At 37.1% G+C, this 20,153-nt stretch overlaps 1 protein-coding gene and 1 non-coding gene across 5 annotated transcripts; both read right to left on the reverse strand.

Annotated features, from left to right (window-relative positions):
* Nucleotides 1–1,264: 1,264 nt before the first annotated feature.
* Nucleotides 1,265–19,146, reverse strand: LOC124637082 (collagen and calcium-binding EGF domain-containing protein 1-like). Of its 4 annotated transcripts, none has more exons than XM_047173410.1 (9): nucleotides 18,984–19,146; nucleotides 10,457–10,585; nucleotides 9,206–9,354; nucleotides 4,365–4,504; nucleotides 3,819–3,972; nucleotides 3,545–3,642; nucleotides 3,295–3,467; nucleotides 2,550–2,689; nucleotides 1,265–1,499 (listed from the first exon to the last, which is right to left on the reverse strand). In XM_047173410.1, the coding sequence occupies exons 1-9, from the start codon at nucleotides 19,112–19,114 to the stop codon at nucleotides 1,297–1,299; spliced, it is 1,317 nt and encodes a 438-aa protein (XP_047029366.1). In that variant the 5' UTR covers nucleotides 19,115–19,146; the 3' UTR covers nucleotides 1,265–1,296. The 4 variants fall into 4 exon arrangements, with proteins under 4 accessions (XP_047029366.1, XP_047029365.1, XP_047029364.1 ...); XM_047173409.1 differs by having other exon boundaries at nucleotides 3,804–3,972; XM_047173408.1 differs by having other exon boundaries at nucleotides 3,819–3,990.
* Nucleotides 1,905–2,021, reverse strand: LOC124637242. The gene has a single exon (XR_006985206.1). It is a non-coding gene; the product is annotated as a U5 spliceosomal RNA (small nuclear RNA).
* Nucleotides 19,147–20,153: the final 1,007 nt, after the last annotated feature.

Raw genomic sequence — 20,153 nt, forward strand, 5'->3', positions numbered from 1 at the left:
CAGGGTCCAAGGTACCGGTGGTTAGGGTCCCAGAGACAAAAACCTCCTCACAATACGTGCCGTATCAAGGAGTACTGCCTTCTGAATCAGTCCCTTGATCCAGCCGCCCAACGAGAGCCTCCTGAGGTGTTGGTCGAGGCTCTTGGCTATTAAACCATTGGCCGTAACGACAATCGGCACAACAACAGCCGTGTCGACACTCCACATGGCGACAACCTCGTGCGCTAAGTCGAGATGCTTTATTTGTTTCTCTTTCTCTGCTTTCACGAGGTTCTCGTCATGCGGAACGGCGACATCGACTATCATCGCGCGGCGCGCTAATCGATCTATCACCACTATATCAGGCTTATTAGCTACAATAGTCCTGTCAGTGATGATAGATCGATCCCAGTATAACGTGATATGGTCCTTTTCGAGAACTGGGTCGGGCGCATACTTGTAGTACGGTGCCTCAAGGTCTACAAGGTTGTATTGCAGAGCAAGCTGCTGGTGGATGATCTTGGCCACTTGGTTATGTCTGTGCAAATATTCACCATTAGCCAAACGAGAACAACCAGATATAATATGTCTGATAGACTCACCCGGATGGTGACATGCCCGACATATGTCAACCGTCCCGTCTTTCACGATATATCTCCGGTAGTTATTCGTAAGGATAACTTCGTCCATAATTGCACATACAAACCCTTTGGTTTCTCCAAACAAGTCACCGAAGCGTAGCCAAGATACGGACGCATTGAAGTCTACATCGGGACCATGAAGAGCCCCGAAGAAGCGTCCGTGTAGCTGTTTGCTCTGCCATACCTCCTTGCGATCGTGGGTAGTTAGTACCACAGGTTTGCGCCAGTTCTCATTTGCCAACGACAGCGGGGTGAGTCCTCTGTCCACTGCCACCATATCACGGTGCATACCCACGTCGCTTTTGAGAAAATATTCTCTGAGACTGCACACCTCACGGTTGTGGAGATATATAATATATATATATATATATATATATATACGCCTTTATTATTAAGTTGGTAGACTAAAGTAAGCTTGTTGATATCGTCCATGTGAGTATAACTCGCATATTCAATGATTATCCTAAATTGGTTCAAAGTGATACTACATCCTTTCAAAACTACCTTATTGATACAATACCTATCATACTACGTTTAATTCAGTGCAGCCGTGTTTTACAATTTACAGAATAACATGGCGCAGTGACACAAGGTTACCGCCGCAGGTTAGAATATTTCCAAGGGTCAAACAAATGAAACAAGCCTTTAAAAAAAACATTTTCATCCTCATGTAATCCTAGTAAAAACTGTAATCATAGTCGGCATCAGAATCCTCATCATCGTCGATATTCGTCATGTTAGCTAGTAGGTGGTACTGGCGGAGTTTCTCCAGGGCTGCCATATCGTCCATGAGACCTAGTGGTAAGTCTGATGGGTCGGAGTCACCCTTCACCAGAGTCCAGTCTGTGGTAGACTCGTGTTGGATCTCGCCGTTCAAACCTGTGGGATAATCAGGAGTTTTATATACCAAACGCCAAATTGATCGCTTTATTAAAAAAAAACAATGATTTGGGGACTATATGAATTTGAAAAAATTCAAATATCGGTAATTATTAGAAAATATAATCTTGGTAATCATCAGAAATTAGGTATTTTATAAAATCAAAGTACATAATTTCAATTTTTGGATTTTATATAAGTTTAAAAAATATAATTATTTATATATTTTTTTGATTTGGTTTCAAATACAATCTAATCTTTTTTGTTTGAGTGTTCAATTAAATCCGTGAATTCAGTATGTGTTCATGTCTCAGAACCCACACACACCAACCAATTTGAGCACTTCTCATGCGTGATAAATATGGAATGCGTCTTTGCGTCTGAGTGCCGTTTTTTTGGAATTCTTACTTCGCCGAAGCGAAGTATTCAAAAAATATTATAGACTCATTTGAGTGTTCCCCTCCACGGAAATCTTTAGTAAAAGGCGAAAGATTTATGCGTTTTGAAGGGAAACCAGAGTTAACAATGTTCGGGTCGCCCGAGCTTATATCTGTCGCGCGGTAACGAAACCATAGCGCGATTCAGAAACGAGCCCAGATTGTACAGCGCCATCTATCGAGCCTGTGGGAAACTGTAGTACCTACTTCTGATGTACTATATAACGTGGGTATTCATTGATTTGCACTATATAAATGACCATTTATTATATAATTATTTTTATCTAAACAACTAACTTTTCTTGAATTAAATGCAAAAGTCATTTTCAGCCAATACATACAAAGATTGCTATGGAAATATGTACATATTAGTAGCCGCAGTAAACATCGATTTTTTGATACCCAAGTGCTGTGAACTTTACTATGAAGGTATATCTTTTTAAAGAAGCAAATAAAAATGAATATTTGACGCGTTAATTGAAATAAATTAAATATCAGACAACTAATTGTTTGTCATGTGAATTATTGCTGTTATATAAGTAATAATTCTAATCATATTGGGGCTGGACTGAGCAAATTATAATATTTAGAGGAACTTATATGTATAAATTACCATTAGGAGATATATCGACGGGTCCCTCGATAGGTGGTGCGGTGTAGGCTTCTAATTCCTGTTCCGTTTTACTTTCTCTGTCCAGTTTATCTTGTTTGCGCTGACGGCGCCATGCTTTTTGGAGGTTGAAACGTTCGGGCCTGAAATGAAAAGTGAGAGGAATAAAACAACTTCATCTAAATTCTGTAGTCTTAGTACTAGGTAGAAATATTGCTTTAGCTCATATATGAATACGAAAATAATTAATTATCTGGCAAATATTTACAAGGGCAGACCGCAGATTAAAGACATCTCATCTTCAAAAAATCCAGGTTCGTAGGTAGCTCAAAAGTTCGTTAATCTCAGACGGAATAAACAAACAAACAGTGATATCACCGTATCTTATCTTTGTTGACATAAACACAATATTGCCTATCAGTTACTAAGTTAGTGAACTTTGTATGGAGACCTTATGAAATAGAAAGGTAGTTTTGACACATGTAGTGCGAGTTTCTCTAAAATTACTACTAGGTATTTGGATTTTGTAAGTTTACAGTATACATTTATTTGGATTTTGGATGGATGGAAGCTGGCATGGATCAATCAAAAGCAGTAAAGATGGATAATATTAGAACGCCAATAAATGGGAAGCAATTTATAGGTGTACAAGATGAAATAAGAGCGCGTACCCAAGACATTGTGGTAGAATATTTTCATGGATTTAATGAAATCACATTAAATATGTACTGGAACAAGATGTACATACCGATCCTCATTATCTTTATACACGCGAGCTTCTAAATTCTGGATGTCATGTCTCAAGTCTGCTATCATGAGCAGCATAAGGTCTAAAGAACCTTTTGGACCTCGGGGTCCACGGGGTCCTCTTGGCCCTGTATCACCCTTTGGACCTTCCATACCTGCTGGGCCTGCAGGACCCTGTAATGTGGAAGTTTATAATATAATTGATGAGTTTTTCATAAGTAGATGGATTATTCATGGTTTGTATCACTTACCCTTGGACCTCTTTCACAACGACAATACCCTCCTTCTAAGGGTGCTGTTGAATCAAGGACTCTATAAGCGTATGTACCTTCTGCGAATCTGTCACCACCTTAAAATAATGATTATTAGCATTTTAATCAATTACTTATAGACAGAAACAATAACAGAGAATTTAGTAAAGTGGCATTTTCTTACAAACAAAAGCCTGAATTGGTTTGGACAATTCTTATACATGTACCTATAGCCTTATTTATGAAGTTTATGCTCTACCTTGTCTTGACTCACCATCTCGCAACATCGGGCTTTCCATCAATTTCTTCAGCGCAGCCTGTGTGGTGTGGAGCTGGTCGTTTAGTTGCTTCACCTTCCGAGACAACCAGGTCACCGTGTCACACGGAGCGTAGCAACGCGAGGAGGCTCTCACTAGAGGCAGTGGCTCCTGTAGGAAAGCGGTAATCTGCGCTGATTTACGTGACTTCTTTCACGTGTGGTGGTAGCGATACGATACCACCTTTATGTCATGCTACCCTGGTAAGTTTTGGGACACAGTGATGAAGGCGATACCACCTTGTAATGCTGCTACTCTGGTAAGTTTTTGGACACAGTGATGAAGGCACAGTTACGTAGCTTATAAAGAAAGGTCCGATTGAAGAATGGCAAGTATGTGTCTAGTCTTAAACCGCAGAACAATCTGCACCTTAGCATGTATCAAAGTACCAAATATCTCCTGCATGTGTTTTGTACAATCAAGTCTTTGTACAAGACATCATGATCAAGATGCTTCAAATCTAATAAACTGCTCTAGTTAGTTAAAATAATAATGCAACTTACTGGGACAGTTACTCTCCGCTCACACTTCTTACCGTCGCTGGCGAGTACCAGGGGAGGAGAACACTCGCAGTGGTATCCACCAGGATCGTTGATACACCGCTGCTCACAGCCGCCATTGTTGGTAGAGCATTCATCCACATCTGAGGACCAGAAACCGATGTCATTATGGACATTTGATCGGAACTTTTATCCATGCCTGGGTGATTTCAACAGCTTATTAATGAACAATAATGCTGTGCTTTGAATGAATAAGATTGCCATTAAACGGGAAGGCTATTGATCATAGTGGTCAGAAAAAGTGTCACTAAGCTTCGAATACCACGTCGTAGTCGCGTTATTATTAAAGAAGTCATCCCTCTCTTTAATAAAGAGTTCATAAGGGAATACATAAGGGAGTACATAGGGGCGTACATAAGGGAGTACATAGGGGCGTACATAAGGGAGTACATAGGGGAGTACATAGGGTTGGATATAAGGGAGTACATAAGGGAGTACATAGGGGAGTACATAAGGGAGTACATTAGGGAGTACATAGGGGAGTACATAGGGTTGTACATAAGGGAGTACATAAGGGAGTACATAGGGGAGTACATAAGGGAGTACATTAGGGAGTACATAAGGGAGTACATAAGGGAGTAAATAGGGGAGTACATAAGGGAGTACATAAAGGAGTACATAGGGGAGTACATAAGGGAGACATAAGGGAGTACATAGAGGAGTATATAAGGGAGTACATAAGGGAGTACATAGGGGAGTACATAGGGGAGTGCATAAAGGAGTACATAAGGGAGTACGTAAGCTAACATGATTGAGTACATGAGGGAGTACATAGGGGAGTGCATAAGGGAGTATATAAGGGAGCACGTAAGGGAGAACATGAGGGAGTACATAAGGGAGTACATAGCGGAGTACATAAGGGAGTATATAAGGGAGTACATAGGGGAGTACATAAGAGAGTACATAGGGGAGTACATAAGGGAGTATATAAGGGAGTACATAGGGGAGTACATAGGGGAGTACATAAGGGAGTACGTAAGGGAGAACATGAGGGAGTACATAAGGGAGTACCTACGACACACTCTGTATATGGCTACTTAGTTATTTTCATTCTCTCTATCATAGTTATGAGTAACTCGCGTTATTATATACAGTACTAGCTGTTGCCCGCAACTTCGTCTGCGTGGGCAATATAATAAATGCCGCAGGGCAGCAAAACGCGACGCTCACGCAACGCGCTCGCGACGCACGCGCGGCGCCCGCGCCACTCACACGCCCGAGGATCGCGCACGCCTAATGTGGGGGAGGCCTAAGCCGGGACTCCACCGAAATGTTTGCATTAGTTCACGAATAGGCAAAATGTACGTCAAAGTCAAAGTCAAAGTCTAAGTCAAAATCATTTATTAAAATAGGCTAATACGATTAGCACTTTTTAACGTCAAGATTTTACAAGAATGACAGCACCCCCAAAACGCCCCCCTTTCACCACTTCCTAGTGTTATGGCTGGAAAGAAGAAGCGGTGAAGAACAAACTTCCCAGCAACACAGCTGTCTATACAATTTAATTTTTATTAATTTATTTTACAATTATACAATCCAATTTTATCAATTATTAATTTAAAACACAGAAAAATACAAAATAAAATAAAGCACTTTTGTTCCACTTCAGAGCTGCCATCTGCGTTTATCTGTGAAATAATCATTAACATTATAATATGCCTTTTTAACAAGAATTTCTTTGATTTTGTTTTTAAAAGAACTGTCCGTTAATTCCAACAGATGAACCGGAATTCTGTTATAAATGCGTACACAAAGCCCCACAAATGAACCGTGCACCTTATGTAGACGATAATTAGGTGCGGTTAACTTATGTTTATTTCTAGTATTAAAATGATGTACGTCGCTGTTTTTACTATATGAATCTAGGTTTTGCCTTACGTATATTATATTGGCATAAATGTATTGAGACGCCACAGTCAGAATACCAATATCCTTAAATCTTTCCCTAAGGGAGACTCTAGCACCAAGTTTGTATATAGCACGGACAGCGCGCTTCTGTAGTACGAAAACATTCTCGATATCGGCAGCATTGCCCCACATAAGAATTCCGTAGGACATGATGCAGTGAAAATAGCTAAAGTACACTAAACGCGCCGTGGCTACATCGGTGAGAGCTCTTACTTTCCTGACAGCGTACGCAGCAGAGCTTAATTTACCCGTGATGCCAGTTATATGCTCACCCCATTGAATTTTGGAGTCTACTGTTATCCCTAGAAAAGTCGTAGCATGTACCGTTTCAAGTTCCTCATTGTTCAAAATTACACCGGGACCGAAGTTTTTTACATTGGGCAAAGCAAATTTAATACATTTTGTTTTCTTCGTATTCAAAACTAAATTATTGGCTGTAAACCATTGCGTTACTAGTGAAAGACAAGAATTCACGTCATCAAAATCTACTCTATTCCTATCAACTTTAAAAATTAGAGATGTGTCATCAGCAAACAATACTACATCACACAATGATTTTAAATAATATGGCAAGTCATTAATGTATACAAGAAACAAAAAAGGACCTAAAATCGACCCTTGCGGTACGCCCAAATGAACGGGTAGATTGGAAGATTTGACACCATTAACATCAACACATTGCATTCTACCGCTTAAATATGAGCTAATAACACTAAGTGCGCTGTACGTATTTGTGAGAGTCCACTTCATGTGTTCGTACTTGAAACCTGTAGTGTTGCCAAGATTTTCAGAATGTACGCTCGCAATTTGTCATTTCTTGGTGGAGCCAGTAAATCAAAAGAAACATAAGTGTTGTATACTGTGCGTCACTACCGCACACCGGGAAAATTTCGCTCTTGCGGAGGACGTTTATATACCATATTTTGTGTCACACGTAGACAGGACGACAGTAGGTATCCACCGAAACACTTTCAAAGATCTGATGAACGTCAAATCAGACCTGACTTGGTCACCTGGGGCCAATCAGAGCTCTATGAAGCGATAATACGCTTTGGCTCCTACTGTTATTGTAGTTTCTGAAAATTTATTCACCTCATTCAACGATGAATGTAATTCTGATGGTACTATTAAGAACACTTGCTTAGCGCAGAAGCTGACGTTGGCAGGTCAACTCTTTTGACTTCTCGAATAGGATACCATTAGTTTTTGTGCAATGCACACCTGCAATGCATTCTGGATTAGGATAGGATATAGGTGGATAGGATTTGCAACAGAGAACAATTCTGTCTTTGTGATTAAATGACATCAAACGTAGTTTTATATAAAAGGTGTTTTTTAGGGTTTCTAGACTTGGCTCGGGTCTTACTGAGACTGTTCGTAATCGTGCATGCATCGTAAGCATGTCTCTGGTATGCGGCGAGTAATTTGTACGTTTTCAGACGCATAAAGCATTTTACGTGTGTATGGTATTAAATAGAGAGAGCATACAGATAATTTCTTATCTGCACTTTGTATCTGGGCTTGTTTTTAAAGCTACAGAATCCTACATTACCAACCTCACGCTTAGCAGCGCTTGCGAGAGATAGATCCTCATTTCTTCTAGGATTAAGTTTACATATTTTGCATCAGAAAAAATAATTAAGGTCTACTTAATACTACTCACTCAAAGTAATTTGTTTTAAGGCCACCACATTAGTGGAAGATAAGCTAAACTATGTTTATGAAAAAATCCTGATATAAACTCCATCTGTAACTTTAAATGATAATTAATTGTTCCACTAAAGTCGTCATTTTTGACATAATGTTCAAAAAATAATTTAGATGGCACCGTTTTAAATTTGGCTGAGAACTATTAATTTTCTTTTCATCAAGGTAATAATTATAGTTGGATTTTGAAGTGGCACGGCAAACTGACAAACACTATTGGAATGTCTATCGAAAAATTACACTACGTGTTAAAATATGGTGAATTACGGAAAATACACAACTCCATCTGTTGAAATAATAATCCTCTATAAAGAATGTATGGTAATATTGTCATTTACCACCTCGCTCCTTCCTTTGACAAATTTGATGTATTTTATTTACCACAGACAGATGGAGCTACTTTAACCTTGGCTAAACAAAATTTTCATATTTTTTTTTCTTACGAAGTTACTTATAAAGGTGTGATTTTCTGTGTAAAGATTAATAATAGGCCGATCAACTAATATAAGTACAACATTCAAATGTACAGTTTTGACAAATAGATTGCGTGTCGTAATATTTTACATCTTGAATTCACAACATTAATCATATCTTTTGATAGAGTGAATCGATTTCGATGAAACAAAAACTAAGTAATACCCCAAGTTACGTAGAATTTTTGTATATAAGCATTGTCTGCATTTAATTCGTAGATTTTACGTGAATCCCGAACAAACAAACAGATAAACAGACAAACAGACAAACAGACAAACAGACAAACAGACAAAAATGACAAAAATGATGGAAATGGGTTCTGTTAGTTATCCTTTAACATGCTGGCTATTTTTTTTGTCAATTTCTTCAATGTACAAAAATTACTTTTCTACAGATTTATTATATGTATAGATTATTATAGTAGTTGACGTCGCAAATAAAATGCGAAAACTTTTAGATGAGTTCGACTTCGTAAAAAGACACAATCATTCTTTATGTGCAAGTTTGTTAAATGGTCATTGTGTTTACCAACGCAGTAGGGCTGTGTCTTCCTCTGGTAGTTGTCAGGGCTGTACTGGAAGCCGCTGTGACAGGTGCACCACACGCTCTCGCCGCGCTCCTCGCACGCCTGCTCGCATAGTTGCAGGCTGCAGGGATCTACTGACTTCTCACTAATAAATGGTCTTTGTGTTTACCAACGCAGTAGGGCTGTGTCTTCCTCTGGTAGTTGTCAGCGCTGTACTGGAAGCCGCTGTGACAGGTGCACCACACGCTCTCGCCGCGCACCTCGCACGCCTGCTCGCATAGCTGCAGGGTGCACGGGTCTACTGTCTTCGGTATACATCTGGTGAAGAATGAATAGAATGGTGTTAGTTGATTGCTTGGATAAAGAGTTGAAAGTCCTCAGGAAGGATCAAAATAACCTAAAGTACAATATTGTACTTTTGTTAATATTTTAGATCCTTTACTGCTAGTTACACTGTTTTTAATTAACTGCTGTAGGAGTGCGTTCTGAGAAGTAGATCAAAGCCTTGGTGACTGTTATAATGTCATGCAAAAGATACCTAAATCAAAATACAAAAACAAACTATGTAAATGATGTATGTAATGAGGTACTTTGTAATATATAATTCTCAAAACTAAAAGGACCCTCTGAACTCTTGGAACTTTATCATTTGGCTGAAGGAAGGTTTCTGGCGCAATAGGTTCGCTCGTAAAACATTGTAACAGTCCGTTAGCAACGCATCCCGCATAGCACAACTTATTATTTGGCATGGACACTTCTAATGTAGCGGCATTTGCAAACCTAAGCGCGATGCCAAAGTATTTCAAAAGCATTACAATTGCTTGGACTGAAGGACCACCTATTGACGGCAGCTATTATTTCTTTATATTTTTGGTCCTTTTAACCGGTAAAATTAGCGTCCAGTCACAATGAGTCCATCAATTACCATTGCAAATACTTAGTAACCTATGCAGGCTACTTAGTTCCTCATTCCTATGCTTCACATGACAACTAAGCACGTCGCCCTTCGCACATACGCGTCGAGAATATAAAACTAATCTCGTCAGGCCAGATAGACGAAGACGGATAGGGTCACAGCTTTCTTTGTTACGAAATCTCTTGGTCCTTTGACTGGCAGACTCGAACATCACTCAAATATCAAAGATGTTGATGTTCATATATTGAATAGGGACTGTTTTGTTTGGGGAAGTAAAGCATCAAAACTATCATGTTTACTGAAGCTTCCTTGAAGACAGTTTGTGTTCCCTGAGTGTTAAATCAAGTGGGCCTGCTTGATTTAACACACACAAGAGGGATGAACATTATTTCTTTCAGCGTACAGTTGAAAACGTAATATCCCGGAGAATAAGAAGAGACGAGAAAGTCTATGTAGTAAAGGTCTGTCTGTACTATTATTCTAGTCTATCAGGAGAAAGTTTACCTCCCAGCTATGAAGACATGCGTGTCACAGCATCTCATCTTGATGCACTGTATGTCCACGCCATCCACTTGGCACATGTCCCTCGTCCTCAGTAGGCTGTCGGTGGGACATGGTGAACTGCCGTCTAATCTGAAATTAAAACAATGTAATTAACAACAAAAATATTGGTCAGTTACTGTTATCACGTATTTCTTAGTCTTATTATCGAATTATTTAGTTAATTTGTGGTATTATGTTACCTATTGTTTTGTTTTCCTTCCGCAATATGATAGGTTTTTTGCGTTTGCGTTTTTCTGCCGCAATTTGGGATTCATATGTATTTGATATATTTTTTACGTTTTATTTTTTTATATAATAAAACTTAAATGACACTTATTTATATGATATACCTAAATGTGAAGAATTTTGCGTATATCAATGATTAGAAAGAAATATTTTTGAAACTTGCAGAAACGGTTCATGTAGGAAAGCCAGTGGTGCTTTTTTAGATATCGTCGATTGCCGACTTGTAGTCAGTTTAAATACTTTGTTATCATATCAGTCGTTGGCTGTCTTCAAGTAATCCATGGTCATCTTACATGGCCTGATGACATCATACCATTACTTATAAAATAAAAATAAACCGGCCAAGTGCGAGTCGGACTCGCGCACCGAGGGTTCCGTACAAATGCTGTATAGATAAAAAGTGAGTTTCGCGCCAACCGTTCAGTTTAGAACAATCATAGTTATGGTAATTTCGTGAGAGTCAAAATAGTTAATATTTTTTATTTTATAATATAAAACTAAAATAGTAGGCCAGTACCTTGTAAAAGTTATTTTATTGAAGTTATTTATATACAACATTTTATAGTCATCATTCAGAAATCTGATTGAAAATAACTAATTATGTCTTAAAGGTCATGGGGCATATCTGACCCGCTTTGTAAAAAGTGGCGGACATGAATCAAAGTAGTTTTAAATCGTGGAGAATGGTATGACGTTTCTTTGAATATAAATATTTTATTAAAATTCCATGGAGACGAATGTCCAGGATCGTTTGAAAAATATAAAAGACAAGCAGTTTCAGAGGATTGTACAGGTTGCAATGCTAGTTTTTATTGTTAAAGACATTTCATAAAGAAGGAAGGTGCCAATCCGGATGACCAGGATCTGATGAGGATCTGGAAACCCTGAGAAATCGAGGGCAACTCTTGAATATTGTAGGCACGCATCGAGTCATAACCAGACATGTGAGTGTATTTTTGAGGGTACTGGTAAACAGTGAAGGTTTGGAGCTGATTTGATTATGGAGACTACAGAGAGTCAAGGGAACTCCCGAACGGTATGTTGCAACTACCACGTGTTTGGGCTTATTTTATTCGTATTGGCGAAGACTTTCCACAAAGATAGGTTTGACTGCCATTGTGGGATCGACAGCTAAGATCAGATATAGTTATGGGAACTCCTTTACAAATTATAACGTAACCTTGTGTTGGAGCTTATTTTATTTTAGGTGATGAGAATTCACTACAACTTGGGTTAAAGCAGCCATTGCAGGAATGGGATCTTTTATTTTTGAGGGATTAATCACCTAAAGAGCCCCAGTTTCAGGTTTTTTTCGAAACCGCCTGACGACTTGTAGCTGTCGAATTGTAACAACGACTTCTAGAGAGTAGGATTCGGGGCTGCTGGCTTTACGTTTCTAGAGCCTTGACAAAAGTGTAATTCTGTCCCTTTCTTTGTTTTATAAAGTCGGCTTTATTTTATTTTGTAGCATTTTACAAACAAATCCAACTTCAAACATATAAAAAAGCAAAAACAAAAGCAAGAAAGAAATTAAAAAGATGTTAGGTGCATCGGTCTAGAAGTCGGTGTCTAGAGGATGCATCTATATTTATTTAACCACCGAGATCTAAACCGATGCATATAAACAGTTTTCTTGTTGTTTTTAAAAGTTGTTTTTTTTTTTTGTAAAAAGTTTTTATTTTTAACTTTTGTGAAAAGTTCTTGTCAATACGAATAATGTAAGCCCAAACACGACGTAACTAAAACATACCGAGTTCTCTCGACTTTCTCACGTCTCCATCATCACATAAGCTCTAAACCTTCACTGTTTGATAGTATCACCAGACATACATCTGAGAATCAAGTTTTAATCCTATGCATGCCTACAATTCCTGATAGTTGCCCTCGATTTCTCAGGATTTCCATCATCAGATCCTGACCTGATGACAATGGAAATAAACGGCGAGTATACTCTTTCACTACAAAAAAAATGATTTCTCAAATCCGTCAAACTTGGTCGTTTAAATTCCTCATTGAAATGAGGAAAATATTTGTGGCCTTACTACAAAAACTTAAACGCTTGTTTTACAGTTGTCTAAAAAAATTGTGGCTGCAAAATGAACCATATGTCAACGTCATAATTTGACATTTTTTTAGACAAGGCTTAAACTGACGTTTAAAAGTTTTTGTGGTAAGACGGTTGATGTTTACACCTGATTTTCTCTAGATTCCCATGGTTCACATTGATGCGACTAATGCCATAGTAAATCAGAGCCTTTATCATTATACTGTGCTATATTTCGTTCGTATCCGCCGTGGGTATGGTTTTCATACTAAGGTGCCCAATGACCTTTGAATGATTTAAAATTTTTCACAGTTTAGAGGCCATTATATTTAAGAAAGATTATATTTAGTGTTTGATATGTATTTCACTTTTTATTCAAAACTTTAATATCTCTACGCGTTCATGTGAAAAAGGGTAGGTAGTAAGTTTATAATTATTAAAAAAATATTTTATGTCATGTAAGCAAAAATAATATTTTAATATTTTATGTAACTTCAAATTTATCATTTTCGCAATTTTTCCTTTATCTGTACTATATAACGTTGCTTCGTGCCGAATTTTAAGATTCTGAGTTCACGGGAAGTACCTTGTAGGTTTTGATTCCCTAGCGTGTGACGGAAATTCGTCTAAGGTGTTGGTAAAACTGCTGTATCTTTTGATCGCGTTAACTTAGAAGTTTGATTTTTTCATTGCTTAAAGGGACAATAGACCTAGGTATTTGGTATAAATTTCAATTTGGTACCTTTATTCGTTCGTGAGAAATAAGGTAGTAAGTTTCATTTTATTAAAATATTTTTATTATATTATATAACAAAAAAAATGAGATTTTCGCAATTTTTCCTATATTTGCATAATATAAAAATGCTTCACGCCAAATTTCAAGATTCTGAGTTTACGGGAAGTACCCTGTAGGTTTTGATTCCTTTGCGAGTGTCGAGAATTTGTTGAAAATATCGACATAATCGGTTGTATCTTTTGATTGGCTTGGCTTAGAAGCTTGATATTTTCACAGCCTAAAGGGACAATAGACCCGAGTATTTCATGTGAATTTCAGCTTGATACATCCACGCGTTCTTAAGATAAAGGGTCTTGACAGACAGACAGACAGACAGACAGACAGACAGACAGACAGACAGACAGACAGACGGACAACAAAGTGATCCTATAAGGGTTCCGTTTTTTCCTTTCGAGGTACGGAACCCTAAAAATTGGCAAGGAATATTCTCAGAAATACTTCTGTTGATAAGAACATGTCTCCGTCCATAGTTTATGTAAGTGTTCTAAATATTTTATGGACAGCAAAAAAATTGCAATATTTTGATAGCTTTGGATGATTCAAAGAAAATGATGTATAGCTTGAATACTAAGTACAAATATTACTAATGTTTTCAGTCATGATGAGGTAAGTAAGAAGTAATTCCCATATTTCTTTGTTTTCAGCGTTCCTTTGTTTCTGTTAGGTGATTTACTGTGTCATGAACCCATCATGGTAATTTCTAGAAAATATTAGAATATATCTATGACACGTCAGTCTAACTAAATCATCCTTGTTTGAAGTATTAGGTATAGTTCGGAGGCCCAACAAAGAAACTTTATCTTATCGTGTAATGTTGTACAAAGTCGTTTGGGATGATTACCTCATTGATACTGTAATTACCTAATTATTGTGAATACTGCTTATTTAGCTGGTAAACCTAAAATAGGAACTAGGAAACAAGATATAGGTATGTTGCCGTTATAACGTTAAACAAGATATAGTTTTTAAAGCATTGTAAGCTTAGGTATTCTTCGTAAAAGTTTACACTCTAATTTAGTGCGATTCTGGTCCTTTGATGCGATTCAGGGACAAAAGCACCTTATTCAGTCCACGGATTTAAAAAATAAACATTGCTTCGGGTTTTCCAAAACTTATAAGGTAAGTAGGTAAGGTATTTGAATTAGTAGAACCTACCTGCCTGCCTTTTTGACCATGTGTAATAGGCATAGGCAATTAGGTACTGTGTGCGTAGTACAAAATAAAATTACTTAAACAATAACATTTTTAGAGCTTTGCGATACTTTGCGGTTTCGTCTCAATGTCAAACAAATGATTATGTACCCCTAGCCTAAATGAGGACTGTAGCTATACAATTTAGATGTCATTGTTAATTAAAACTCTTGACATATTGATCCCGATTAAGGCTATGCAAATTGGTCACGGTCACAGATATTATTTTTTGTGATATGTAGCTTGGTATGTTGGTTCTTTTGGCCATTTTAATTGGCAGAATGTGTTTATTTTATGGTCTTATTTTTTTAAAGATGACTGTTATTTAATACATTATTCTTTGGCGTGAATATATGGTGCACATTACCGTGACTATAAGGAGTGTCGTCCTGAGTTCGATTCAGGTTTTTCTTTGCGTTAAATACTGGAATTCCTCAGTTGATTCACAAATATTTCTTGAATTTAGGGATAAATCAATGTAATAAACCCTTTTGGTTTATTTTACGGGAAAAGATTGCACATTGTTTTTGTTTTTAGGGTTCCGTACCTCGAAAGGAAAAAACGGAACCCTTATAGGATCACTTTGTTGTCCGTCTGTCTGTCTGTCTGTCTGTCAAGACCCTTTATCTTAAGAACGCGTGAACGTATCAAGCTGAAATTCACATGAAATACTCGGGTCTATTGTCCCTTTAAGCGGTGAAAATATCAAACTTCTAAGCCAAGCCAATCAAAAGATACAACCGATTATGTCGATATTTTCAACAAATTTTCGACACTCGCAAAGGAATCAAAACCTACAGGGTACTTCCCGTAAACTCAGAATCTTGAAATTTGGCATGAAGCATTGTCACATAATGCAAATATAGGAAAAATTGCGAAAATCACATTTTTTTTGTTATATAATATAATAAAAATATTTTAATAAAATGAAACTTACTACCTTATTTCTCACGAACGAATAAAGGTACCAAATTGAAATTTATACCAAGTCTAGGTCTATTGTCCCTTTAAGCAATGAAAAAATCAAACTTCTAAGTTAACGCGATCAAAAGATACAGCAGTTTTACCGACACCTTAGACGAATTTCCGTCACACGCTAGGGAAGGAATCAAAACCTACAAGGTACTTCTCGTGAACTCAGAATCTTGAAATTCGGCACGAAGCAACGTTATATAGTACAGATAAAGGAAAAATTACGAAAATGATAAATTTGAAGTTACATAAAATATTAAAATAATATTATTTTTGCTTACATGACATAAAATATTTTTTTAATAATTATAAACTTACTACTTACCCTTTTTCACATGAACGCGTAGAGATATTAAAGTTTTGATAAAAAGTGAAATTCATATCAAACACTTCTTAAATATAATGGCCTCTAAACTGTGAAAAATTTTAAATCATTCAAAGGTCATTGGGCACCTTAGTATGGAAACCATACCCACGGCGGATACGAACGAAATATAGCACAGTATAATGATAAAGGCTCTGATTTACTATGGCATTAGTCGCATCAATGTGAACCATGGGAATCTAGAGAAAATCAGGTGTAAACATCAAATATTTTCCTCATTTCAATGGGGAATTTAAACGACCACGTTTGACGGATTTGAGAAATCATTTCTTTGTAGTGAAAGAGTATACTCGCCGTTTATTTCCATTGTCATCAGGTCAGGATCTGATGATGGAAATCCTGAGAAATCGAGGGCAACTATCAGAAATTGTAGGCATGCATAGGATTTAAACTTGATTCTCAGATGTATGTCTGGTGATACTATCAAACAGTGAAGGTTTAGAGCTTACCTGATGATGGAGACGTGAGAAAGTCGAGAGAACTCCTTAACGGTATGTTTTAAGTTACGTCGTATTTATATTATTAAAACTTTTTACAAAAAAAAAAAAACAACTTCTAAAAACAACAAGAAAACTGTTTATATGCATCGATCTACATCTCGGTGGTTAAATAAATATAGATGCATCCTCTAGACACCGACATCTAGGCCGATGCACCTAACATCTTTTTAATTTCTTTCTTGCTTTTGTTTTCTTGTTGTTTTTTATATGTTTGAAGTTGGATTTGTTTGTAAAATGCTACAAAATAAAGCCGACTTTATAAAACAAAGAAAGGGACAGAATACTTTTGTCAAGGCTCCAGAAACGTAAAGCCAGCAGCCCCGAATCCTACTCTCTAGAGGTCGTTGTTACAATTCGACAGCTACAAGTCGTCAGGCGGTTTCGAAAAAAACCTGAAACTGGGGCTCGTTAGGTGATTAATTCCTCAAAAATAAGAGATCCCATTCCTGCAATGGCTGCTTTAACCCAAGTTAGTAGTGAATTCTCGTCACCTAAAATAAAATAAGCTCCAACACAAGGTTACGTTATAAATTGTAAAGGAGTTCCCATAACTATATCTGATCTTTGCTATCGATCCCACAATGGCAGTCAAACCTATCTATGTGGAAAGTCTTCGCCAATACGAATAAAATAAAAACACGTGGTAGTTGCAACATACCGTTCAGGAGTTCCCTCGACTCTCTGTAGTCTCCATAATCAAATCAGCTCCAAACCTTCACTGTTTACCAGTACCCTCAAAAATACACTCACATGTCTGGTTATGACTCGATGCGTGCCTACAATATTCAAGAGTTGCCCTCGATTTCTCAGGGTTTCCAGATCCTCATCAGATCCTAGTCACCCGAATTGGCATCTTCCTTCTTTATGAAAATTCTTTAACAATAAAAACTAGCATTGCAACCTGTACAATCCTCTGAAACTGCTTGTCTTTTATATTTTTCAAACGATCCTGGACATTCGTCTCCATGGAATTTTAATAAAATATTATATTCAAAGAAACGTCATACCATTCTTCACGATGTAAAACTACTTTGATTCATGTCCGCCACTTTTTACAAAGCGGGTCAGATATGCCCAATGACCTTTAAGACATAATTAGTTATTTTCAATCAAATTTCTGAATGATGACTATAAAATGTTGTATATAAATAACTTTAATAAAATAACTTTTACAAGGTACTGGCCTACTATTTTAGTTATATTATAAAATAAAAAATATTAACTATTTTGAGTCTCACGAAATTACCATAACTAAGATTGTTCTAAACTTAACGGTTGGCGCGAAACTCACTTTTTATCTATACAGGATTTGTACGGAACCCTCGCTGCGCGAGTCCGACTCGCACTTGGCCGGTTTTATTCATATTATTTACTACGACCATATGTTTAGCTAACAGGTAGATACAGCAACGAGTACAGATAAATAGTTTTCCTAGATCAAACCGAGCCACTAGTTGAGAATGTGACCTTAATTATAGTGGAGATGTGTAACTAGGCTAGCATATCATCATAAAGTAATGTTCATGAATGAATTGCATATTGTCTGTCACGCTTTCACGATAGAATGGCTGAGCCGATAACGTGAAAATGGAGATAAATTGAAATCTGCAGGAAAGAAGATTTTTTTGTTTGTTTGCTGAATACATCCTATTAACTAGACAGCAAATAATGTCATATCAATCTCTTTTCTAAGACGCTTAGCGAAGTTTATCGTAGTACATTACCATAAGCAATCTCTCTCCCCCTAAGATTTCCAAGAACAGTTCAATGGTTTCTTACAGTGCACTATTTATACCACTTGCAATAACGTAGTGTAATACTTCATATATTATGATGGTGCAACGTACTTCCAACAGATGCAGTCGTTGAACTCCGCACTTTGATTTTAAAATGGGCCTGCAACTGATTCATAAATTAATTGAACTAATAAAATGATGTTCTGTGGGCTGTGATGTCACTATAACTTCATTAGTTCATTGAGACCTCTCTGTGTTGTGAACTGAAAGTTCAATATTATTTATGCAATGAATCCAGACTATCCTATTTTCAAAACCATGTTTTGCTCTCACAGCCAGGTAATGTAATTACAACTCTCGCCACGGATCCCTAATTAATTTATTCCTTGTTTCATTACGAAGTTTTCTAAATTAACTTTCTGTCGAAATATGATACAGGGCTGAATTAATATCATCATCTGCAGAAATAACATTATTCGGAGCAACCATTTTACGAGCATCACTTCCGCTAACCAGACGATACGTATGACAGAAATAATTAAAATTAAAAATCACTGAAGATCACTGGAGATGAACAGCTTCACGAAATGACTAACAAACAGCACATGAATCACTCACACGTCTAACACATCATCTTGATATGCGTCCTCTACTTGGTATCCTCTATCGTCCTGATAGCAGAGTACCAGGGAAGCAGGCCAGAGCAGAAGTATTGCGGCACAGGCCGCGGGTGCGAGCGGCGCGCGCATCGCGACTGCGGGTGCGCGCGCGCGGATATGCGTTTGAGCAGCGATAGCCAAAGTTGTAGTTGTCTGTGTGTTCCCGTTCACAACTTCCTATAAGTTGGGATATCACTTAATAATGTGATATAACTTTCCTCATTCAATGTTACGAAGTTACTGAAGAGCAACATTATGAGAGGTTATTTTTTCATTTTCAGTCTGTGGAATATTTTATTTTGAACAAAAAAATGAAGATTATTTTTATGAAAAATATGAATACCAAAAATAGTTCCGAAGCGATAACGTTTTCGTGACGTTGAAGTTGAAACAAGTTATGTTAAAAGAATAGTATTTTTAAAATAGAAGTTCTAAAGTCCTCCAGTCTCTGGGGACGTATTTTTGTAAGTAGATAGTCTGAACTTTGTTGTTGTTTATTTTACTCTGTAATCTACTTATTCAAATACCAAGTGAAAATAGAAAAAAGTAATTGGTTGACTGTTGTTATTTTCATCATTTATTATTATTTTCTTGACTGAATTTGTATTGTATAAGCAGATTAAGTTGGATTTTTGAAAGAAGTAATTTGACGTTTTTGTGATGTCATAAACAAAAAATTAATTCGAAATTCTCGGACGTATAAAAACGATGCGATTCTTTTCAATCACGAAAAATTTGACGCCCGGTAACTAACAAAAGTTGATTTTACTGAGTGCATGCCCATATAAATATTGATTTTCTGTGTTAAACCAGGTACAAAGTTTGAGCATCGTGGTACCAGTAGTTAGTAATAGTCCCGAAATAACTTCCAGTGCGTGTAGGGTAGATATAAGACGGATAGAACACGTAACTACGGGTATTTTAGCCGCCACGGACAGTTCCGTGAGCTATAACTAGTGTGGCCATCATTATGGAAATTATAGTGATACCAATTTGAATTTGAAGAACCATTTTTATTGATTGCTTTATAATGTCTCTTTGATATTTGAGACTGAAGTATTTTATACTAACACAATGTGTCAAATCAATAAAGCATATTTAACTGTAACACTAAGAATTAACTGAATTT

The sequence above is a fragment of the Helicoverpa zea genome, chromosome 15, assembly GCF_022581195.2.
Source record: "Helicoverpa zea isolate HzStark_Cry1AcR chromosome 15, ilHelZeax1.1, whole genome shotgun sequence".
Lineage (NCBI taxonomy): Eukaryota > Metazoa > Arthropoda > Insecta > Lepidoptera > Noctuidae > Helicoverpa > Helicoverpa zea.

Excerpts from the sequence above, each read along its gene's own strand:
- LOC124637082 (XM_047173407.1), bottom strand. The coding sequence starts at position 19,114 with ATGCGCGCGCCGCTCGCACCCGCGGCCTGTGCCGCAATACTTCTGCTC. Across the intron at positions 3,468-3,544 it reads GTTGTGAAAGAGGTCCAAGG|GGTCCTGCAGGCCCAGCAGG; the intron begins GTAAGTGATACA and ends TCCACATTACAG. Across the intron at positions 1,500-2,549 it reads CGTCGATATATCTCCTAATG|GTTTGAACGGCGAGATCCAA; the intron begins GTAATTTATACA and ends ATTATCCCACAG.